At 47.3% G+C, this 25,170-nt stretch overlaps 1 protein-coding gene across 4 annotated transcripts in view; it reads left to right on the forward strand.

Annotated features, from left to right (window-relative positions):
* DSCAML1 (DS cell adhesion molecule like 1) overlaps window positions 1-25,170 on the forward strand; it is a 516,476-nt gene that overhangs the window by 340,498 nt on the left and 150,808 nt on the right. For all 4 annotated transcript variants that reach the window (XM_078682268.1, XM_078682269.1, XM_078682271.1 and 1 more), the window contains exons 12-15: window positions 21,582-21,781; window positions 22,001-22,097; window positions 22,320-22,448; window positions 24,725-24,892. In XM_078682268.1, coding sequence (XP_078538394.1) covers window positions 21,582-21,781; window positions 22,001-22,097; window positions 22,320-22,448; window positions 24,725-24,892 — 594 coding nt within the window. The remainder of the gene's footprint in view (window positions 1-21,581; window positions 21,782-22,000; window positions 22,098-22,319; window positions 22,449-24,724; window positions 24,893-25,170) is intronic.

A 25,170-nucleotide genomic window follows, 5' to 3' on the forward strand; every position in this document is an offset into this window, starting at 1 on the left:
TATGAGCTCCGAGCGTCAGCTGGCTCTGTAAATAAAGTCATGTTTTGGGTCTTTGGTTCTCTTCTGACGCAGTGATGTCGTCATTTCGAAGTTCGGATGGCCTTCTGGTCATGTTTTAGGTCTTTTGTCATGGTCGTCACCTGTCGCAGTGAGTGATAACCTCATCCGATGTGTCTTTGTGTGGTCGTCCCCGCTCGGCGGGTGTGACGTCATTTCCGGCGGGTGTTTGTGTGGTCGTCTCCGAGTCCGATTGGAGCGCGTGATGTCATTTTCTTTAGGTATGTGTGGTTGTCACCTGTCGCAGTGAGTGATACACGTATCTGGTGTGTCTTTGTGTGACGTCACTTCCGGTGTGTGTTTGTGTGGTCGTCTCCGATCGGAGCGCGTGATGTCATTTTCTTTAGGTATGTGTGGTTGTCACCTGTCGCAATGAGTGATAAACGTACCCGGTGGGTGTTTGTGTGGTCGTCTCCAGTCGGAGTGAGTGGTGTCATTTTTCCCGCTCGCGCCTCGAGTGCTCCCTCGGTCTCTGCCGCCGAGGTATCGGCCTCCCGCAGCTTGTACGATGTTGTGTGTTTTTTTCTCATATAGGATTTCCCTGTAAAAGCCTCGTCGGCTGCAACGAGTTCCAGAAATCGATAAGCGGATTGATTCCGGTTCCCCGGGGCCTCCTTCTCTCTCACTGCCTAAACTAGGTTTGGCTTAATAAATCCCGAGGATCATTCAACATGGTTTATCCGAGGAGGGCGGGAGGGGGTAGAACTAACCGCAGCTGAGGGTCGGTCAAACGCACACCTCACCCGCTCACCATCGTTTGGGATGATAAAGTAAATTCAGGCAGGCGGCATAGGGCAGGGCCAGAGTCCGTCGCATGTCACTTTTGAAAGGCCAGCAACGTTGGTGACACGGACCAAAGACGTGGTGTCCTCAAAGGCCAGTAGGACTGGGGCCGAGTCAGTCGCACCTCATGTCATTGGAGCACCTCTGAAAGGTAGATAGATAGTGCTGGACCAAAGTCACTTACATATTGTGGTGGGGCAGCGAATGTGAAATATCAGGAGTACGTGCAAGGTAATCGGTGCACATGATGTGCCCAGAGGCGTAGCTTCCATTTGTGCAGCAGGTACAGTGGAACCGAAGTCCCAAGGCCTGAAGGGCCCACTAAATCCTGATTATTGTTGTAATTTATAATTCAAACAGCAGCCTGGATGGGGCACATTTCTTTGCAATTGGTCCTATGATGACACACAGGCTACGCTACTGGATGTGCCCAGCACTGTCCCATACTGGGCAGCACCCCACTGTCATACATTCCGAGGGACCCCAGAGAAAGGCACTTAAAGGATGATCTGTGCCGGGATGTGGCGCACCGTGGCTCAATCGGATAAGATTCAGAGAGGAGGCTGCAGCTCAGGAGTGAGTCACCCAAAGTCGTAGCTCAGTGGCGCAGTGCTGCGATGGTTGGCGCTTCGGCGGTAGAGACGCCCTCAGCAACAAATCTCATCTCTGCTCAACACTCAGGCGCCTTTCCTTGTCGGAGTCTTGTTAACAATAAATGGGGTTACGCAGGGGCGGCTAGGTGGCCTGCTCACAGCAAGGACGGGATGCGCATGCTCATGGATGCCCAGGCGCACGTCCTTAGCAGAGGCTCTGTACCTGCTCATGTCTTCTAAGTGGACACCCTGACTTCAAGGAAAAGTGGTCGACCGACCACCAAAGCTTGTAAGAAAGGGAGGTGGAGCCCTGGACCAATGGGGATCCAGCTACAGACATAGTCCTCAAGTTATTTCATGTGAAGGGGTCACCTTTGGTCTTAATTTGGCTGATCTTCGCGGTTCTGTCCCCTCATGGCTCCACTCCTGTTATCCAGCTCACCTTGATCTCTCGGATCCACCCCAGACATCATCCTTGGCCCCCACTGTCAGATATTTTATCCTCTCATGACTTCTGTCATGGAGCGCAGCCCATGTCCTGTGGATCTGCCTCCCTTGGTCTCTCATATCTTGCTCGTGGGTTCTTCATACACTGTTTACTCACCCCTCCGTTGTTAAAACCTTTCTTTCCTGATCCTCATCTATTTTGGATTTCTATTTTGGATCGGAACGCAGTTCCGATTCCTCACCTTTGCCATCTTGGATCCTTCAGCCCTAATCCCTCATCTCTCCCCGTTTGGACAGTCTAACCCCTCATATTTCATTTTTAGATCCTCTCACTATTCCCTACCCTCGTCCTTTATCTCTCCTACTTGAGCTCTCCGTGGCCCGGGCCTCACACCTCTTCCCCAGAACTGATCCTTCATCTGTCCCTCTTAAGCCCTCCTTTTTCTGGCTCCTCATCTTGCCCGATGCTCTGTCCTTCACCATCTCTCCCATCTTAAGATCGCATTTCTGTGATCCATCATCTCTCCCCTTGCGGTGGATATCTCATACTCTGGTCCCTCATGAAATCTCTGGAAGTCATTTTGGGTGAACACCTGATGGTGTAATTCCATATTTCTGAAATACCAAAAGCTACTTCTTAGCAACTGCTTTTCCTAAAAAAAGATCCTCGTGGAGAAAGCCTAGAATGCTGCTCCTTTTCAGGTAGCAAGGGGTAAAAGGTGGTACTTCCTGGCTTGTCCTTCAGTACTCTGGCACCACCTTTAGTCCCTCATATCTGAGATGTCATGAGGCCAATAACAGGCACAAAAAACCAGATGGTCTCCAAGAATCCTATTCACTTTCTGTAGTTTCCGTTACTTGGCCTTCACTTTGCCGATATACACCAAATACAAGACTGTTGTGGGGCGAGAAGTGGGATGGGGTCAACCCTGTAATGTCCTCTCCATTCAAAGAGCAAGCAATGTCCCTTTTGCTACCCCAGGCATTTTGGTGAAGACTAAATATGCTCCTGTGCTTGAGATGGTTTAGGCACATATTGAGGATGGCAACAAAGTGCCCTCAGGGCATCAAAAGGGTTTTGCGGATGCTAGGAAGGAAAATTTACTATTCTGTCGCCAGCCCTAGAATATTTGGATAATGTGCGTCTTTCCACAAAATAGTTCAGGAGGCTTATTTAAAAACCCAATCCTGGAATATTTTGAAAAAAAGTTAAAATTCCCCAAGAATTAAAAAAGAAAGTTTTGAAAAGATGTAATTTTACAATAATGGTAAGTGCTGGCCTGAGCGCGTCATTCAAGATAAAAAAAATTAGGAATACCATGGCGATGTCAATATGACATGCATACCAACATCACTGCTGGCTCCTGCTGGCTCTAACCAAACATCTGCCCAACTGTTCCCTGATGTTAGCGAGTCTGAACATATCACTCCTCTGCTAACTCCATTAGCTGGCTTGGCGTGTTCGCTCCCCTCTAAACATAATTTAGAGGGAGACATATCTCCAACGCATTTGCTAAAAGTGCCATGTTTTTATTTGTTGTCTCTTGTTTCTGTGTTGTGATAATTCCAAGGCAACCCAAAGCAGGCCTCCCAGGTGAATGGAGTGCTGAACCCATAACAACTTAACTTAATATATACAGGGATCTACACCTGGAGAACCTTCCCAACTAAAGACACAGTGACCATTCAGGCTAGTAGATCCCTTAAACAAACACTTCTAGAGGTTAGCATGAGAGCTGAGGCTCATGTCTTTTCTGCTCACCTTCCTGCCCCATGTGCCATGTTCCTTTCTCCCCTGACCCTCACCTTGTACTTGCAGGAGAGCTTTCTCACTGTAATGTGAGGACGATTTTCCTACCTCGCATAGGGTTACATTTGAGAGTCTGAAACTGGCTCCCCGAGGTATGTACATTGATTCACCAACTAGCCAGTAGTAGTGGAAGTGACATCACTCTCCCTTTGTTCATGAAATGGCATCACAGGAAGTCAATCCATCAATCCGAATTTGTATAGTGTTGCTTATCACCAGTGAGGGTATCCAGGCTATAAGGGGGCTGCTGCTGAGGGGTTAGTCGAAGACCTAGCCCTTTCCTGAATTGTTGTAAATTGGAGGCTGTTCGGAGGAGGAGATTGTTCCAGCATTTGGTGGCCAAGTGAGAGAGAGCTAACACCTCTCCTGCTCCTATGGATGCAAGACATGTGGACCATGGAGAGTGATGCGGAGCATAGTTGTCTAGTGGGCTTGTGGAAGTTCAACCTGTGGTAGAGGTACAGTGGTCCGATGGTGTGAAGTGCCTTGTATGTGTGGGTGAGCAGTTTGAACTGGCACTGTTTTCTGACAGGGAGCCAGTGAAGTTCTTTGAAGTAGGGGGCTGGTGTGGGTGCATCTCGGGGGGTCGAGGACGAGCCTGGTTGGTCTGGAGTCTGTTGAGTAGTTGTGAGGTGATCCCCACATAGAGGTTGCTGTAGTCCAGTCTGCTTGTGATGAGGAGCCTGGGTGATGGTGCATCTGGTGCGGAGGGGGAGCCATTTGCGGATTTTCTTGAGCGTGTGCAGGGTGAGGAAGCAGGCAGGGAAAACAATGTTTACCTACTTTCTTAACGTGAGCCTGCTGTCAAGTATGATGCTGAGGTTCCTTGCATGTTCTGTGGGTGTGGGCCCGAGTTTCGTTGACCACCAGGAATTGTCCCATGGGGAGGTTTTGCTCCTGAATATTAGTATCTCTGTTTTATCACTGTTTATTTTGAGGCATCTGTTCTTCATCCAGCAGCGACACTGGTCATGCATCTTTGGAGGTTTTCTTTGGTGTTGGTAGGGTCTGAAGATGGGGAGCGCATGATCTGAGTGTAGTCAGCATAGGAGATGATGTTCATACCATAGAGTCTGACCAGGGTGGCCAAAGGGGCTATGTAGGTGTTGAACACGGGACGGGCTCAGTGATGATCCTTGTGAGACAATGCATATGATGTTTGTTGCGCCTGAGGTGTGTGATGGGATGCAGATCTTTTGAGTTCTTCCGGAGAGGAAGGAGATGATCCCTTTGAGGAAATTACCCTGAATCCCCATTTGGTGAAGTCCATGTAGGAAGGTGTAGTGGGACACAATGTCAAAGGCAGCAGAGATATCAAGGAGAATCAGGGTGGCTGTTTCTTCTTTGTCTAGGAGAGATCTGATGTCATCTGATGCTGCGATCAAAGCAATTTCTGTGCTGTGATTTAAGCAGGACCCAGATTTGGAGGGGTCCAGTAGGTTGTTAGTTTCTAAATGGGTGGTCACTTGGAGATGTATTGCCTTATTAGAATTTTGCAGGGAGATCGAATGGTAGATTTTGAGCTCTTTGGGGTCTGCAGTGGATTTTTGGAGGAGCGGTTTAACTTTCACATTTTATCATTCCTCTGGGAATGAGGCTGATGTGATGGATGCGTTGATAGTGGCGAGTTTTTTGCTTATGGTGCTGTTCCCCAGGTTGAACATGGTGGGGACAGGGGTCCCTAGGTGCTCCTGAGTGGATGATAATTAAGGTGGCGATTGCTAGCGCCAAGTGATGTTCCCAGGGGGTTAGCGAGTCTTTGTTAGGGTCGATGAAGTTGAGGAGTCTGTTGAGTTTGGTTGTTGTATGTTGAGGGGCGAAGTTTTCGTTGATTGGTCCATTTTGCTGTACAAGAAGGCTGTGAGGGAGTCTGGGAGGAGGTGATCATGTTCTCAGTGGCTGACAGACCCCTATCATCAGCCTCGCCTTACAGTAATCAGGAAGAGGGACAAAGGGCTAACCCTCTTCTAAAGGATCCTTTTCACTAACAGTAGGAACTGAGTTCATACCCTTTACCCCCACTGTCCACCAAAAAACAGTTTCTGGAAGATTAATCAAAAAGGACTTTATCAGAAAGGACCTAATCAAATTTCTAAAGGAAAGCCTGTCCCCTCTCCCCACTCAGTGGTTGGATTCTCCCCCTCCATTCTCAGGAATGCCAATAATACACATCTGGGAATACAACCTCCTGTCTATCTTGTGTAGATGAACAAGATTCCAAAATGGAACCTGCAAGACTCTGTCACTCTAGCTCACTCAAGCACTCAAACAGTGTGTAACACTTCTCCCACACACCACACATCATCCATGTCCTTTGGATCTTGGCACTAAGGTTCCATCTCCATTGTTAGCATTGGGAATGTGTACGAGTGGGCCAGAAGGCTCACACTCTTGAGATGCAGGTAAAAAACTGTTCATGCTGAGATCCCGACAAAACACGGTTTACTGCCACCACCTGCCTACTCGCATTAATCTTTGACAGGGACAGTATTCCTCTGCAACTACAGAGGGTTTGCTTGGTGCACCCCTCCAGTACCAGCAATGGTCCAGGACCAGACTCTTGTCAAAGGCAGTCCTAGGCCTATTCACGCATGCTAGATTAGCGTGACCCTTTGTTAAAAAATCCAGGCTACCAGATATTCCCAGTTAAGCATACAGTGTAGGGGGCACAACTGTATATCATGCAGGGGGAAACAGCCTTTTCAACTCAGCTGTTACCACGTAATGCCATTACAATGCATCCCTAACAACGCATCCTCTGTCTGTCTCTCTCTCTCTCTCTATATATATATATATATGTGTGTGTGTGTGTGTGTGTGTGTATATATATATATAAATATATGTATATATATGTATATGTGTGTGTGTGTATATATATATTCAGATTAGGGTATGGTAGTTTTTAGGGTTTAGGGTAGGTAGGAGTATTGAGATGCAAGGGAGTTTTTTAGGGTTTAGGGTAGGTGGGGTATTAGGGTGGCAAGGGTATTTTTAGGGTGGCTAATAGGGTGGGGTCGATAAGGTAATATATGTTTACATAGATATGCATACATATGTATGTGTGTATACACATATATACATTATATATATCTATATATATGTGTGTATATCTATATATATATATCTATATATATATATATATATATATATATATATATATATATATATATATATATATATACTTACCTGTGAAATGCAACTGCTTACATTTGTGTTGTAAAGGCATGCGTGGTAAAGGTACATGTGTGGTAAAAATGTGTGTGGTAAAGCCATGCATTGTAATAGCATGCGTGGTTCCGTCATACTTCCCATGCAGGGGACATTCCTGTCTAAATAAGGCCCACATGTTGTTTCTTACATTCAAACTGATTCTCAACAGCCGTAGATTAAATGGAGTTTCATCAAGCTATAAAATGTGTGAATTAGGAGATCATTTAGACTCTAGATAGCTATGCCAAGAGGGTGGAGGCCTATAAATCCTAACCAGGGATTTCTGCCTACCCGGCAGAAATTCTGTACTGTGAAGGGAGCCGTGGCTGATGGTTTGCAGAGTGGGCGCAATGTTTAAAGTGCCATGTCAGCAAACTTTCTTGTATTGAGAAAACAAAGTCCGAAAGCATGAGTTTGTTTTCTCAGTACATATGACAAGTGGTCCTGTTGCAAAGGGAGTTTTCTCACAGGCAGATGGGGCACCAAGTGAGAGGTTTGCACCGGCAGACAATCCACCGGTGTAAGCATAGAGCCTACCTCATGCTCTAAATAGAGTGGGAGAACTGTGAGTTGGGTGAGACAGGAGTACCACTGGTTTACAGGCCTACCCCCACCCCGCCAAACTTCAAATCAGGCCCTTAGTCTTTTTCACCAGAGGTAACATTTTGCAATCGTAAATATTTTGTAAATATGCCCTGTATCAATTTTTTTCCTGGCATATATATTTTTGCCCAATGAACAAATGCTCTTTCCCCAAATTCCCTTTAAACGTCTGGGATGCCCCTTCTTACAACATAATTTCCGCACATTTACATGTGTTAGCAAGGTGGGAAACTACCTACAAAAGGTTTATTAATTAAGAGTTTGCGATTCTACACCTACTTTTGAGGTAAACCCCCGCCCGAAATGCCTACAGTTCTAATCCAAACCTTTCAAATGTACAATTTGTGCAATAGTAAGTACACCCTCTAAGCGTAAAATGAAACCAACTCAGGAAGCAAAAGGCACTTTTAAAAATGTAATATTTGTACGTGTAAGTTCTTGTTAAAAAAAATTTGAAAACCGAGTCGAGCTCTTGGTTAATTGTAAATGGATCTGCTGCTACTGGGGCCCCCGAGTTTACTTCCTAATTTTCTAGAGCCCCTTCTTGCTCAGGGGTTGGTGGGTGGTGGGTGGTGCCCCCTAGCTGACTTCTTAATTCTCTAGTGCTCCCTTTGCTCAGGGGTTGGTGGGTGGCGCCCCCTAGCTGACTTCTTAATGTTCTAGTGCCCCTCCTTGCTCAGGGGCTCATGCGTGCACTAATGCAGGGGCGGCCTTAGGCATGTGCAAGCTGTGCACCTGCACAGGGCCACCCAACCCCAGGGGCCACCACGCCAATATCCTTAATATAATAATCCTCTGAAGATGGATACATATTTGCGTGGTGGCCCCTGGCAGGGATTTGGCGGCCTCCGGCTCTGTTCCACTTCCAAATACTCTTCCTGAGCTGGGGGGGGGGGAGTGGGGGGGGGAGGGCTCCGCCCCTCCCGGACCCCTCTTCTGGGGCCCCCTACCTACGCTCTCTGCCCAGGGCCGCCATGAGCCTAGAGTCGCCCCTGAGTAATGCTATGTGTTCAGTGAGTGGCGCATGCGCTCAGTAAACCCTCTTGGCTACGGAGTCAGTGCACGAGGGGCGGGCATGGCCGGCTGGCAGGGAGTTGTTGAGTGAGTAATTGTACAGGCTATAACAGGTTGCGTGAGGTCTGACAATGGCTCCTGTCTGCAGAAATCGATAATCCCTCGCTGCCTCTCCTGAAGGGATCCCCCTCTGGTTATTGACTCGGCGGTTCCTGCCTGTGCCGGGCTCCCCTCCCGCTGCCTGCTAATCTCTGGAGTTAACTCGCCCCTCCTCCTCCTCACAGCATCATCTGCTGCAAAGTGCAGACTGGAGGCGCCGCACACAGGGAAGGTAGTAGTGGTTAATTTGTAACAAAATAAGTGCCGGGGCTCTGGTCGGGAGGCAGCTTGCACAGCCCTTTTCTCCTGTTAGCGCCGCCTAAAACAGAACCAATTACTAACCATGAAAGTGGGGAGAGGATGTGCCGTAATGGCCAGACCTGCCAACTTCTGAGGTAGGGAATCCGGTTCAGGTCTGGGTCTCCTCAACATCCTGCGAATCTGGGAAATCACTTAATCTCCCCGTGCTAATGTATCCTTAACTGGTGCTCCTGAAAAGCACCGGTGTTGATTAAGTGGCAGGTGCTCGGAAACCACTGGCTCAAATTAAGCACCGGAAGGAAGGATAGGCGAGAGACTGGTGGCAAACTTCAAAACCAGCACCCACCTGGTCCCTGGGCGGTGGGGGTGCTGCAGGTCATCTGTAAGGTGTGCTGGAAGAACAGGGTGTGGGTCCCAGGGCGGTGGGGGTGCTGCAGGTCAGGCGTGAGGTGTGCTGAAAGAACAGGGCGTGGGTCCCAGGGCGGTGGGGGTGCTGGGGTTCAGGCGTGAGGTGGGTTGGAAGAACAGGGTGTGGGTCCCAGGGCGGTGGGGGTGCTGCAGGTCAGGCGTGAGGAGTGCTGGAAGAACAGGGTGTGGGTCCCAGGGCGGTGGGGGTGCTGGGGTTCAGGCGTGAGGTGGGTTGGAAGAACAGGGTGTGGGTCCCGGGGCGGCGGGGGTGCTGCAGGTCAGGCGTGAGGTGTCCTGGAAGAACAGGGTGTGGGTCCCGGGGCGGCGGGGGTGCTGCAGGTCAGGCTTGAGGAGTGCTGGAAGAACAGGGTGTGGGTCCCGGGCGGTGGGGGTGCTGGGGTTCAGGCGTGAGGTGGGTTGGAAGAACAGGGTGTGGGTCCCGGGCGGTGGGGGTGCTGCAGGTCAGGCGTGAGGTGGGCTGGAAGAACTGGTGTGGGTCCCTGGGCGGTGGGGGTGCTGCAGGTCAGGCGTGAGGTGGGCTGGAAGAACTGGTGTGGGTCCCTGGGCGGTGGGGGTGCTGCAGGTCAGGCGTGAGGTGGGCTGGAAGAACAGGGTGTGGGTCCCTGGGCGGTGGGGGTGCTGCAGGTCAGGCGTGAGGAGTGCTGGAAGAACAGGGTGTGGGTCCCGGGCGGTGGGGGTGCTGGGGTTCAGGCGTGAGGTGGGTTGGAAGAACAGGGTGTGGGTCCCGGGGCGGCGGGGGTGCTGCAGGTCAGGCGTGAGGTGGGCTGGAAGAACTGGTTTGGCTCCCTGGGCGGTGGGGGTGCTGCAGGTCAGGCGTGAGGTGTCCTGGAAGAACAGGGTGTGGGTCCCGGGGCGGCGGGGGTGCTGCAGGTCAGACGTGAGGTGTGCTGGAAGAACAGGGCGTGGGTCCCAGGGCGGTGGGGGTGCTGCAGGTCAGGCGTGAGGTGGGCTGGAAGAAGAGGGTGCGGGTCCCTGGGCGGTGGGGGTGCTGCAGGTCAGGCGTAAGGTGGGCTGGAAGAACAGGGTGTGGGTAACGGGGCGGCTGGGGTGCTGCAGGTCAGGCGTGAGGTGGGCTGGAAGAAGAGGGTGCGGGTCCCTGGGCGGTGGGGGTGCTGCAGGTCAGGCGTAAGGTGGGCTGGAAGAACAGGGTGTGGGTCCCAGGCCGGTGGGGGTGCTGGAGGTCAGGCGTGAGTTGTGCTGGAAGAACAGGGTGTGGGTCCCGGGGTGGCGGGGGTGCTGCAGGTCAGGCGTGAGGTGGGCTGGAAGAACAGGGTGCGGGTCCCTGGGCGGTGGGGGTGCTGCAGGTCAGGCGTGAGGTGGGCTGGAAGAACAGGGTGTGGGTCCCGGGCGGTGGGGGCGCTGCTGGTCAGGACTGGGGTGTATTGGCTGAGCTGTGTGTGGCTCACAGAGGTGCCCCGTGGATGGGACCCCTTTGTGCCAGATGATCAGCATAACTTGCGGGGGGGGGGGAGAGACATGTTTTGTTACGACGCTGCAGAGTGCGTTGGGATCTCGGCATTGGAACGCATAGTGCTGCACAACGCATGTCGGCAAACACTGAGGGGTAACCCCCTCGCCCCTACGCCAGCCCCTCTCTTATGCCCCCAGCTGCCCTCAAAAGCCCCCTTCTGCCGGTCTCGGCGGTTCCACTGCTGTTAATTGAATTACAGGCTGCGGGAGGCGCGCGGCCTCGATCTCATTAAAGCCCCTTGCGTCCCATTATGCTTCTGTATTGGCTTATCCCGCTGTCATTACCATATATTAGCGAGCATACATCGACTGCTTGTTTATGCATTACATTTTTGGCGACATTATGTATTCCCACCATCTTCAGGCCTTCCCCTCCAGAACTCCACTGCACCCTGGGGTGCGCGCCTCCCCCTCGCATGATATATAATGGCGCCGCGGACGAAAGCGCATTTCTTTTTTCCTAAAGCCAGATTAACGACCTATTGGTGGCATAATTGCGACGCCGCAGGATGGGAGCAGAGTTTAGCTGTAGTAATCTCTTCCAGCGTGGAGAGGCTTTTACCGAGGACGTCTGCTCGCCCGGGGACGGTGGAGGCGCCAGCAGAGGGCGCGAGGAGACAGGGAGCAAGGGCCAAGCTGATGGAGGGGGTTGTATAGCAGGGCGTGTCAGACCAATCCCTGATCCGGGTAATGGGAGGAGACTCCAGGCACTCCCGGGGGTGGCACCCACAGGTCCAAAGATGCAGAGCTACCATTGGCGCTGGGGCCCGGAGCCTTGAGGGGCACCCGAACCTGATACTTGTTGCATTTTTCTGCCGCACTAATAGTCAAACGTGCCATTGTCCTTGCTTGCACCAGGGCATCCTTGCTACACTTCTACACGTCCATGCGTGACTAGCTTGTCCACTCCAGGTTTTCTTTTTTTGTTGTTGCATTATGGGACTTGTCCTGCTTTTATAGTCGGGTAAACCAAACCACAAGTGTCAAAATTCAAAAAAAAAACTTGAACTGGAACAGGTAGTCATGGATGATCTGGGAAACTTCTCAGGCCTGACCTACTGGCCTGGATACTGTGCGCCATGGCTACCAGGCCAAGTGGCCTAGTAATCCAGTTCGGACACAAACGGGAACCTTCACTTAAATTGAGATCTTAAGTTGTATGCACATTTCGCACTGACCCTGTGCTTTTTACCCCACAACACCTAGTAGCATCTGTTTAGTAGGGTCACCTTTCCCCGTTTTGCTGATGGGGAATGGGAATGCAGGGACTGGGAGTATTTTCATATCTCCAAATCTGGCCTCTTGAACACACTGGGTTGAGGGGGACGCGCCCTACAGTAATGGCAGCGCTAAATATGTAAATAAAGAAAAAAACGTGCCAGGGCCCGAGGTATTTTACACGAATCCACTACAGGTGTACCACCCACATATTACCTTAAACTACAGTACCAGATTTTTATGAGAGAAAACTGGGACAGGCCAAACATAAAAGTAGGACTAAAGCCTTTCCCTTATTTTTGTCTGGCCTGTCCCAATTTTGCGTATCCTTGTAAATGTGTATGCACACACACACAGTTGTGTAAGTGTGTGTAAATATACATATATATATATATATATATATATATATATATATATATATATATATATGCCACGCATTTACAAGCTACATATACATAACATTAACTATGCCCACCACCCTGAGTACCCCCTGCCATCCATCCCCACTGTGTCTCTATATCTCCCTATCTGCTGCAGCATGCATGCAGCCACAGGCTGAAAGAAACTATTTACTTAGGGAGAGCATACCTTTCAATTCTCCTTTTAGGATAACTTGACCTCTGTCCCAAAAACTGGTACATAAGTTTAAAAATTAAGGAAATCATCGGGACACTGGGCCAGTCATTTGAAAACCGGGACTGTCTGCGGAAATCCGGGACATCTGTTCCCTCTACCTTAAACTGTGGTGATGACCTAGAAGCCCTAGTTTTATGATATGTTGAAGTATATTAAGTACTTAAATGCTCCACCAATGATGTCTGCTAAAAACTGAAACACAGTGCCACCATGTGGCGAACTCTCATAAATATGAGCTGGTGTACAAAAATAAGTTCAGTGTCGAGCTCTGGCAAATACCGGTGCAAATTAAGGGCTGGTATTTCTCCATGTGATTTTTCTTCAGTAATGAAAGCCAGAGAATACAGTGGTTACACACAAGCACAACAGTTTCTATGGCTTGCCCGAGACAGTGGCAATAGCAGTTAAGGCATTAGCTCTATGGGTGTGGAGAGTGAGGCAGCCCAAGCTAGGCACTTGTGTTCCTAAGGCTCATCAGAAGATAGGCCACACTGACAGCAAAAAAGGAGGAGAATGAAAACAGAAGACCAGGAGGAAAGCAGTTGGTTGCCGAAAAGGAAGTAGGATAGAGAGAAAGGCGGAAGGCAATAGTGGGTAAAGCACAGGGGTCAGAAGGAGCAAAAAGGAGTGCCGCTAGAGAGCAATAGAGAGGAGAGGACAGATCTAAATGAAAGAAAAAAGCTGCGTTTATTTTGAGCTGGTTGTTTCCTGTGCTTGGTACCAGCACTTATTTGTCAACACTGGCACTTATTACAGGTGGCACTGTTTATCTTTTTTAGAGATTAGCATAACAGTTGTTTATTAATTCAATATACATTAAAAATGACTATTACCTGCCGCCCAAGCCATTGTTATACCTTTGGGGGCCTGGAACACCCTGAATTGTCACAATTGTAGGAGTGTAATGGTTAGTAGTTGTGTTGGTACTGTCATTGGCAGCGCTGGCAGGGACAATGGTGGTTCAAGCTGCAGTGGTTTCACGATGAAGGCCCTGGCACCTATGCTTTTTACAAATTTAGCACTGGAAAAAAGAAGTAAGTGGTAAGGAAGAGTGGGAATACTGATGAAGCGCAGAGACGGGAACATTCTAAATACCACAGGAATCAGGAAAGACAGAGAATGGAAACACCATGATGGGAAGAGAGGACATCTGAAGGAAAGCGTGAGAGAGAGGGGACATTTGAGTGCAGCGAGAACACATGGACAGAAACGGAGAGGCCAGGGACTGAAATAAAACGAACCGACATAGAATGGGAGGAAGATGAAAAGGGGAGGAGGATATAAGGAGATGAGCGAGGAGGTTGATAAAGGAGTATGGGAAAGCTAGTATAGAGACGAAAAAGTGAAAGGGCGTCATAGGAAAGGATGCCGGAGAGAAAGAAGCAACGGGGTGTACTGAGGTGAACGTAAAACAGGGAAGAAATTAGTAAATCAAGGAGAATGGGAGGAAGAGGATGAAGCAGAGAAGTAAAGTCAAGATGTAGATGTAAAAGAGAAAGTAAGGAGATTAAAGGTTTTAAAAGGCAGTTGGGGGTAAGACAAGATAGAGAGAAAAAGGGGTGATGGAGAAGAGGAGAAAGAGCAAAGGAGAAAAGAAGAGAAGTGAATATATAAGGAAGCAGTGAAAGCCCAGGGACAAATCTAGGGAGGCCGAGGATGAAGAGCAGGGGCAGATGGACGAGACTGTGGAAGTGGACAGGGAGGAGGGTCGAAGGGGAACACTTGGACGAGGAACGAATGGAGAGCAGAAAGACAAGCAGACAGAGGAATTTACAAAACCTAATAAAAAAGAGGCTTAGCTGTGCTTGTAGCAGCAGCAGTGGCACCGACGCCCAGGAGTGCAAGGGGCACAATGCACCCTAATGATGGTTAGCTTCCTAAGGGGAGGGGGGCCCTTCAATGCTTGCATGAGGGTCCTTGACAGCCATGCTACGCCTCGGGGTTGAAAAGAGGAAGGTAGAGCAGAGGGAACTTGAGGAAAGTGAACTGAAGGCGGAGAAGGGAGAGTTGGAGGAGAGGCCTTCACAGTGCAACGTCCCGGATAAGAAGGTCTCGAGATTCGAGGGGTCTCGTCAGGAGTGGTTACCGAGTGGCGCTTAGCCCTGGCTGAAAGAAAGGGTCTCTCGCTTCTCTCCTCGTAAAACCCTGCAGTGTCTATTACAGCTGGCGTCTGTCGCAGTGCTCCTTTACTACAAATTGGAAAAGTGATGATGCGTGACCCCTCCCTTAACGCGCCCCCCACCAGCCCCTCCCCCGTGTCTGCTGCATTCCCACTCACCCTCAGAACCCGGGCATATTTTCATGCGTTGTCATTTTTTGTGTGTTTCGCGGTGACACACCACCTTTGGTGTGCTATTCTTCCAGGGCTGTGGTGAACTTGTGGAGTCATTGATGTAGCGCCTTGCGTCACCGGAGAGCACCTTCTAAGCGTGAGTGGCTTATTTTGAAGAAAACTGGCACCAGGGAATGTGCCTGGAGTCATGTCAGCTTGAAATTGTGATTAGTCGGATTGGGATCACAATTAGGCCGGGCTCTTCAAAAAAGACAGTGGCCAGATTCCTGGATCGTCCCTTTCATGGATCACCATTTAGTTAGTCTAATTTTTTCACGAATGTTTGCTAAATTAAGTATCTTAAAGCTGCATGTGACATTTGTATAACTGAAAGCTCCGCTTTTGCCCAGACTGGCGAGGAGAAAAAAAATGGCCTTAGGGCCACAGCACCTGATCTGTTGCTACCTCTAACAAAATTACATAAATGCTTCTCCAAAATATGCCTATAGAAACAGTGTGTTTATGATATGAAAATACCATATATCAGACCAGTAGGATTATTAATGTATTAATCTTAAATCCAACATTTTCTTTTTTTGTTTTTTCATATATCAAACCATGATTTTAAATCTACATAAAATTTGTGAGCACCACGCACATTAACAAACAACAAATTCATGTAGATACAATGAAAGCAGAAACATAAATGACTTACTACATTACAATTAAGGAAAAGAACAATCGCATACAAGGGAACTTACAAAAAATTATACATGAAGAAAACATCAACAACAAAAACATAATAAATTCTAAAATTTATAATATCTTAAAATGACAATTATAGTACAATAATGAAAATTAAAAAGATTAATATAATTAAACAGAAGTACGCCAGCGCGCGTTTCGGAAGTTACAGATGTTTGAAAACATGTAACACAACCTTCATCAGTGCTCTGTCTGTATTTTTTCTAGAATCGGTGGCAACTGCCATCCAAGCGAGACTTATTCAATAGAAAATTGTAATTTGAAAAGGAACTCACAACATTCTTCGAAAAGCTGGTTTTAAGAAGAAGAAAATGAAGACAGTCATCCTTCCATTGAAGAAACTTCTATGGAATATCTAACTCGCAAGAATGTCTCAGTAGAGTGCCAAAGGTTCAATGTCAGCTGCCCAACTTAAAAGGACTCGGGCCGAATCGAGGCTATCGATGAGACATGGACCTGAATTTTATTTTGCCGGACCTTTGGCTTTGCTATCCCTGATCATGCCCTAGTCCTTTTAAGGTGGGCAGCTGACATTGTACCTTTGGCTATCTCTTTACCCTGGAGCTTGATTGCTCCTTTACTCTCTATGGACTGCTCCTTTAGATGTTGATATCATTGCCCTACTGCAGCGGCAATTCACTCTGCTCAGACATCCTTCGGAGTTAGATTTTCCATAGAAGTTTCTTCAATGGAAGGATGATTGTCTTCATTTTCTTTTTCTCCATTTACTTCTTCTTAAAACTAGTTCTTGAATGGTGTGCGCAGGAATATAAGCAATGTCCAGGAATTAGCTCTGGGAATTTTCAAAATTTCTTTATTGACGATAATAAAACGGTTCACATAAAGACAGCGATTTTCAACCAACTCGTTTCGTTCTCTTGGAGAACTTCATCAGGACATCTCAAGGAAATACCCCTCTCGAAGGACAGAATATCCAAGGTCACATAAATGTATTTAGAAGAAAATAGTCCTAACAAACGAACTGGAAATGACTTGGACAGTGGCGCATCCTCCAGCCTAAGCAACAGCAGGATTCCAAATATACTCAGAATCACCGGCTATGTAAGGAGATCCAGACGCCGTCTTAATCCAAGGCTCGTGATTTATTCACGGCACTTCTTACAACACGGCAACTGACACCAGCCCCATTTCGCAATCCGAACACATCTTCCAAAGAACTCGGGCACACCTCTCTTCGTGGAGTATTCGGCCAACGTCCGGTGTTCCATTCACAGTTTGGGCTCGCATGCAAGCTATGAGGTCCTGATGAGAACCCCATCACTTTAATAGGGGTTTCGAAACGCGTAGACCATTCTACAACACCATAAGATTGTTAAATTTAAATATTGTCTCTTTGAATTTCTAAAACATAAGTTAATTTGTGTTTCCAGAGCTTTTTGTCTATGTTGTCCTCCCCTTTCTTTCATTGAAAAAACTAGTTTGTGACATTTCTAAATTGTTTATATAGGCCTGAGTATGTATGTTGTGTATGAGAGAGTGAGTTATGATTGTAAGTGTTGATCAACTCGGTATGATTGTAGGTTTTTTTCACTAACTGTCTTTCCATCATGGTATTTTTTAAGATATTGTCATTTTTATGAATATTGTTCTCTGTATTGTTTGTGTCCTAATTTGTGTTGTATTTTTGGTAAACTTTGAACCAACTAATTTTTTTCAAAAAAACGTTCTCATAAATAAAAGAGATTTAATCTGTGAACTGTGTCACTGCCCTGCACTTAGTTCTATTCTTTGCGCGCAGGAAATTGAAGTTAAATAGAGGTCTCAGTATTGGCTTTCTGGTTGTTTTGTTTTACAGTTTAGAGCTAGTCAGAAGAGGGAAGGGGAACACTTCGAGGTAAAACATAGATGCGCACCGCAAAAGCACCATGCAGAAAGTAGCAAGTCTAGTTCCAGGCTTGGATCATGAGCGTCCTTGCCTGAATAAGCCGCTGAGGCGTGGAGCAGTGACTCCCCACCAACACTCCCCCCACCCCACACACACACAACCAAAGTAGTCATTCAGTGTTATAGACCTGACCTTCAGAGGGGCAGTGTACCTCCCTGTAGCAGTCTTCCTGTGACACGGCTGCAAAGAAAGGTGTTTTAAACACTGGCACCCATGGCCACATTTTGTGTCTTTTTCTTCTCATGGCCCTCCTTTCCCCTCACCTTACCTTTTCCTCACCCCTTCCACGTTTCACGTACAGCAATGGCAGGTGGAAGGTGGCACCGAACTTGGTTTTGCCCAAGGAGCGACAGTGTGCTTTTCAAATACCTATAAATGAATAAATATAACGTGTACACATTTTAGTCGGGACTGGTAGGTAGCACTGTGTTGCCACGCCTGCTTTACTGGATTAAAACCACCACAAGCAATAGTGAGAAATTATACCTCCACTGCGAGCACAATGGAGGCTTCGAGGAGAGATCTGCAAATATGTTGGAAATGGTGGGTGCACTCTAGCGCCTACTCCCTAGAAAACAGACTGTATTGCCGATGAGGGCTCCTGCTCAACGAGCCCTCCCCAAACTCATATGGTGAAGGTAATTTATCCCACTGAAGAAAATCCAGGGGAAGCTACATATGGCGCCCCTCCAGGAAAGGACGGAAACTGTGTTGGGCGAGTCCAAGAACTGCTGAGTAGTGTACACTTAATATCCAGGTTTATTTTGCACCCACGCTGGCAGTGCTCTAGCTATCGCTATTGATGCAGGTGAAGTGGCACCAGAGTGCAGAGATGTGAGGAGCCTACTCCACTCCAAATATAGTTTCTTTCACTACTCGGCATGAGGGTACAGGGCATACTTTCCGCACTCTAACAAGGGCCCAAGGCACCATTGGTATGCCGCCATATCTCGACACACTGTCTTGGTGCCATAAAGCCTCAGCTACACTTGGCTGAGGAAACCTCAACCCTACAGCATCCATTTTAGGACATCCTCATTCCTACTTCTCATCCACCATCCCTGCTTCTCATTCCTACTTCTTATCCCTCATTCTTACTTCTTTCCCCTACTATTCATCCATAATCCCCAAGTAACCCATCATCTTTACTTCTCATCCCTTCTTCACATACATCATCCCTATGTCTCATCCATAATACATACTTAACATCCATCTTGCCTACTTCTCATCCATCATACATCATGCCTAGTCAGTTTGCAGATTTCAGGCGCTGGGCTTCAGTTATGAGGGAAACCAGGAAAAGCAAGGCTTGGACAGAGATGTACCATTTGAAACTAAAACGAGAAATGTTTCCCGTTGAACTGTATAGCCCTCTCTACAAGTGTTGATTAATGGCCCAGTTGGGAGGCCCCTTGTCTAACCCAAACCATCAGAGCTTTCCAGAGACCTGTCTAAGCAAAAAAGCATTTACATAAATAAAATTAAATGCTGTACAGCCTAGGATTCACTGGAAGCAAAAACCTGTTGTATTTCCTCTCCTCTGTCCTCAAGCAACATGTGCAACGAAAAGGCTGTTTTTTTCATGTTGTAGACCAATATAATGCAGCTGTGTCTCTTAACTCTGATAGGCTGTTCCCAACCAATCCGCTCGAATGAGTTTTGAGCAAAATTGAAAGTTTGTTGCTATGACTGAGGGATGAGGAATGAGAAGTAGGGGTGATGGATGAGAAGTAGGGATGAGAAGCAGGGAGGAGGGATAATAAGTAGGGATGATGGGTGATAAATAGGAATGATGGTTGAGAAGTAGGGATGGTGGATGAGAAGTTGGATGATGGAGGAGACATAGGGGTGAGAAGTAGGGGTGGTGGCTGAGAAGTAGAAATGATGGATGAGAAGCAGGGGTGATGAATGAGAAGCAGGGATGAGGAATGAGAAGTAGGGATGGTGGGTGAGAAGTAGGGATGATGGGTGAGAAGTAGGGATGGTGGATGAGAAATTGGGATGATTGATGAGAAGCAGGGATGAGATATGAGAAGTAGGGATAATGGAAGAAAAGTAGGGATGAGAAGTTGCAATGAGGAATGAGGATGTCTTAAAAAATAGATGCTGTACACCCCTATGCTTTGCCTTGCTTCTGGTCTCTCTTGACAAGCTAATGTGGGAAAAGCTAAGGAGGTGTTACGCAGTGGCTATGTATTCTGCCAACGTCTCTACTGTGGAAATTGGCAAATCTATGTCTGGAAAGTATTCCTGTGCACACCTCACAGTGCCCAAGTCATGTGGCCATGAGTGCCACAGCGAACAAGGCACCCCTTTGCTCTTCCCGTTCCTTGTCCTCCCATTAAGGTTCTTATGGCCTTCTTCGCCTACCTCATCACACATGTACAGAAGCAAGATGAGGCGTTGCGACAGGACTTGATTGCCAGAGCCAAGTCTGCAACTCTCTAGAAGGGTAACTCTGTCTGGAGCAGGGTTGGCTTTCACGACCCTGGTCTGACATCCACATGACATCTACAGAGTGATGTAGAACTACGGCACCCAAAATGCAGCAAGGGCAGTAGTGACTGACAGCAGATTTAGCTAATCATTCTTGAATCCTCTGGTTCCAAATACAAACCCGTCAATGGACCTTAATTGTGATTTGCACAATTCAGCTAATCCAGCACTGGAACCCTCATACTGCTGTTCAAGTTCCCTTTATCGTTATCCAGAAGACCCACATGACGCTCTGCTAGTGCACCTTAGTCCTTACCGGCAACCCCCCTACTCTTCCGGTACGGGAACCCATTAACTCATCTGCCAGTGCACCTCACTCATGATCTGCAGCATTCTCTGCTCCCCCAGCAGTGATAACTACACAGAACTACCCGTAGTTGCACCTTGTGTCATTCTTGAGAAGCTTGGCGAGAGAAAGGAAGCTGACGCTAATCATATTGGTGTCTTATCACCTGGTGGTGGAGTAGTTGGAGATGCATCTTCTAGGAGTCACTTAAGCAGCACATTGACTCTAAGTCACTGAAGGAGAACAGCTCACTCACATGCACCTTCTACCCCCAGGTTTGAGGTACTATAATAACACAGATACTGAGCGTTGTGTAAATATCCCCCTTCTGCTTTGAGGGGCCTGGATAGAGGATAGAGATGCACAGCCTTGTTTACCATGTGTCCATACCCTCTCCCACGCCAGGTTTGCCAAGCTCTTACTTCTTTGTGCCATGTTGGGAACTATGGCAACCGTCATTGGGTGTGGTAGCTCCTCTGTTTCTTGAAAGAGCTGGTGGACACTCTAGGTATTTTCTGAGGACCAGCTCCTCGCCATTACTGATTAACTTTGTGCCAGGTCTTGTAAAGATTTCATGGGTTGGCCAAGTTGGTACTGGCACCACTGGCGAACTGCGCACGGGTTGAACAATCAGGTCTCTGCCAAGGCTGGTGATCATTGCCTAGATAAACATGTCTCTGCATTGTCGGTTTGAGACTGCAAAAGTTGAACAAACAGATGTGTGACACGGCTGGTAGACACCAGGTTTGTACATGCTGATCTCTCCTGATGGCTGCACACACTGCGTGGGTTGGGTAAGCTGGACTCTTCCAGGGCTGTTGGCCACTTTATGGTCTGGATGAGCCTGTTCCAACCGAGGCTGGTGAATACTATGTATTTGGGAGATGTATATAGCTCTACATGGACTGCTCTGTATATGTAGGATGAGCTTGTTGCTAAACACTAAATAATTGGGGGTACTAATATAACCCTAACGGGAATGCTCTGTCTGGGCAGGAGGAACTTGCATCACCATGGCTAGTTGGTTGTCTGACTTGGATCAACTTGTTAATGAACACAGCATGTGTTGGACAACTTCCTCTTCCATTACTGTGCCATTTATGGCTTGGATGAGCTGGTATCTTTGAATGCTAGTAAACATGATGTGAGTTGAGCCAGTGATTTTTTTGTGCCATGGTTGTCGAGCACTGTTTGCATTACTTCACTTTTTTTTTTTTGCCCTTCAGTTCCAGCTATGATCACCTCGCATCCCAATACCACTATTGCCATCAAAGGCCAGACGAAGGAGCTGAACTGTACCGCCCGGGGAGAGCGCCCTATTATCATTCGCTGGGAAAAGGGAGACACAGTCATTGACCCTGACCGCAACATGAGATATGCCATCTTCACCAAAGACAACAGTGATGAGGTCATCTCTACGCTAAAGGTGAGGAGCTTCCCATCACAAGGTTTGGAATAGCCAAATGCAACATATAACGTGGAATAACCCAATGGTAACTAAAAACTGTAGCAATGAGATTCAAATAAATGTATTGTGAGATAAGCATTGTTAATAAAATGGTGGGGGAATAAGAGTAAGTGCATTATAAACAAGCCATTAGACATTGCCTTCTTGGAACTAAAATGTAATTTTTCTTGTCTCCAGTTGAAGCCAGCGGACCGTGGAGACTCTGTTTTTTTCTCATGCCATGCAATCAACTCATATGGCGAAGACCGTGGATTGATCCAGCTGACCGTTCAAGGTAAGGTCAACTTCTCTGGTAATGCACACATCCCAAGGTACAAAGAGAAATGTGTCTGGGATAAAAGGACAGGTCCGCATATATTGTCCTCAAGGCCACGCATGCTTAATGGCCGCGTGGTATGAATGGAACCCCAGAATCTTCCTCTCCTGAAGTGAATAGTGTTGCAAGACAAAGGTTGTGGATCATAACATTCCTCTCTTCCCCACTTTTCTGTTACAGAACCCCCTGACCCCCCAGAACTAGAGATCCGTGAGGTGAAAGCACGAAGCATGAACCTTCGCTGGACCCAGCGGTTCGACGGCAACAGCATAATCACCGGCTTTGACATTGAGTACAAGAACAAGTCCGGTAATGGTGCCTACCAATTTACTGTTGAGATTGAGAAAGTGCCTGATGCCTTAGGCTGCTTTGCAGGATTCCATGTTGAATAGGAGTGCCCGTCACTTTAATGCTGAGTATAGTCATAAGTCACATGATGGGCTACGAATTTCGCTTTAGAGTACAAGTCAACTAATGCAGTCTGTAATTTTGACCTTTGCCAAAAGAACAAGTTGACTAATGAGAACAACATACTTTAACTTAACTTACCAACAAGGACCAGTTAGGTTATGGTAATAATGATAAAAAAAATTGAGAGCATGTACAAACTAAGCAATATACCTCACAATGTCAATTTTAGGATGTAGTGCCCTTGAACTCAATGTGAAGTGAAAAACATCTCCGTTAATGTTGCCCGAAATATCAACATTGAATTTGAGAACATGTTAGACGTGGCACTCTAGATCTCAATGTCGAGTACAAGAACAAGTTAGACGTGGCACTCGAGATCTCAATGTCGAGTAAAATAACAAGTTAGCCATGGCACTAGAGATCTCAATGTCGAGTAAAATAACAAGTTAGCCATGGCACTTGAGATCTCAATGTCGAGTACAAGAACCAGTTAGATGATGGCACTGGAGATCTCAATGTCGAGGACAAGAACAAGTTAGACGTGGCACTAGAGATCTCAATGTCGAGTAAAATAACAAGTTAGCCATGGCATTCAAGATCTCAATGTCGAGTACAAGAACCAGTTAGATGATGGCACTGGAGATCTCAATGTCGAGGACAAGAACAAGTTAGATGATGGCACTCCAGATCTCAATGTCGAGTAAAAGAACAATTTAGACGTGGCACTCGAGATTTCAGTGTCGAGGACAAGAACAAGTTAGACATGGCACTCGAGATCTCAATGTCGAGCACAAGAACAAGTTAGACAATGGCACTCTAGATCTCAGTGTCGAGGACAAGAACAAATTAGACTTGGCACTCGAGATCTCAGTGTCGAGTACAAGAACAAGTTAGATGATGATACTCGAGATCTCAATGTCGAGTAAAAGAACAAGTTAGACGTGGCACTCAAGAGCTCAGTGTCGAGGACAAGAACAAGTTAGACGTGGCACTCGAGATCTCAGTGTCGAGTACAAGAACAAGTTAGACGATGACACTCAAGATCTCAGTGTCGAGTACAAGAACAAGTTAGACAATGGCACTCTAGATCTCAGTGCCGAGGACAAGAACAAGTTAGACATGGCACTTGAGATCTCAATGTTGAGTAAAACTTGGATGGTAGTGCCTTTGTAATGCATCAAAAACAAGAACGTTAGTTAATGGCACATGAGATCTCGACATAGAGTACACTTACAAATGATGTAAGATTTATGGCAATTACCATGCCAATTATGAAAACATGTTAGGAAATAGTGCCCACGAAGTCAATGTTAAGTACAATAGCATGTAATTTAATGCCTCTTAATCCTAATGCAGAGTACAAAATGAAATCAAGATGTGATACTTGCACTCTTAAGGTTGGTTACAAGAACCAGGTAATTGTGTCAATTCACTTGATGGCAAATACATGAACATGCCAAGTAACTGTACCAGTGATCACAACATAGCATTCAAGTACAAACTAGACAATACCATCCACCATTCCAGTGACAAGTACAAGAACTGTGCATTAAGTAGTATCCATGAACTCGATATCAAGCAAAAGAACATCTAGTTTAGTAAGGTTATACACCTACAATTCCAAAATCGAGTACAAGGAAGCGCTAGGTTAGGGCACCTACAACTGCAGCATCAACAGAAGAAAAAAATATGTAAGTGTGTCCCATGAACTCAATGTCTTTTACCTCTCACAATCTGAGAAGAAGTTGGGTGAGGGGACACTGGACCTCAATATTGAATACTAGAAGTCAGATTATTGGTGCCTATGTGTTACAGCCTGATATCATGTACAAGAAAATAAATTGGGTAATAGTGGTGAGCTTCAACCTGTAGTATAAAGATGTGGAATGCAATACACAGCAGCCAATATGAATCAGAAAAACTGAAAGATTACCCTTTTTTACTTCCCTGGTGACATCATTATTCCTCAGACTTGACCATGGGCCCACTGTTGTACACCCCAATGATAGATGACCATAAACTTTATATGGAGCCCCCATCGCTGAACCCCCACTTAATTCCCCCGTCCACTCTTAAGACAGGTGCATTTGCTGTGTCTCTGCCATCTTGACTACTGTGAATATTTTTCCTGGCACCTGCCCTGGTTCTCAACCTCATGCAATCTTTCTTTCTAGACTCCTGGGATTTCAAACAGGCCACCCGTAATGTCTCCCCAACCATCAACCAGGCGAATATCGTGGACCTGCACCCGGCCCTCGTGTACAGCATCCGCATGTACTCCTTCAACAAGATCGGGCAGAGTGGGCCCAGTAAGGAGGTGACCATCAGTACCGAGGAAGCAGGTGAGATACTCGAAAAGCTGCACCCACGCCTTCCGTCTGTGGGTGCCTTAGTAACCATGGGCCAGTTTAAGTGAGGTTTGCTCACCCTGCCACAGTCCACTCACCCTACAGAGACACACATCGGGCCTATTACTTACACAACCCTGGCACATTATTCTCCTGGAAACCCTGGTTTTCTTGTGCCCAGTCTGCTGTGGCACTGGCTGTAGGCCCCGTGCCACAAATTAACAGGAGTGGCTCTGTCTGAGGTAAGCAGGGACTGAGTACATGTAGACATT

The sequence above is a fragment of the Lissotriton helveticus genome, chromosome 3_1 (assembly GCF_964261635.1).
Source record: "Lissotriton helveticus chromosome 3_1, aLisHel1.1, whole genome shotgun sequence".
Lineage (NCBI taxonomy): Eukaryota > Metazoa > Chordata > Amphibia > Caudata > Salamandridae > Lissotriton > Lissotriton helveticus.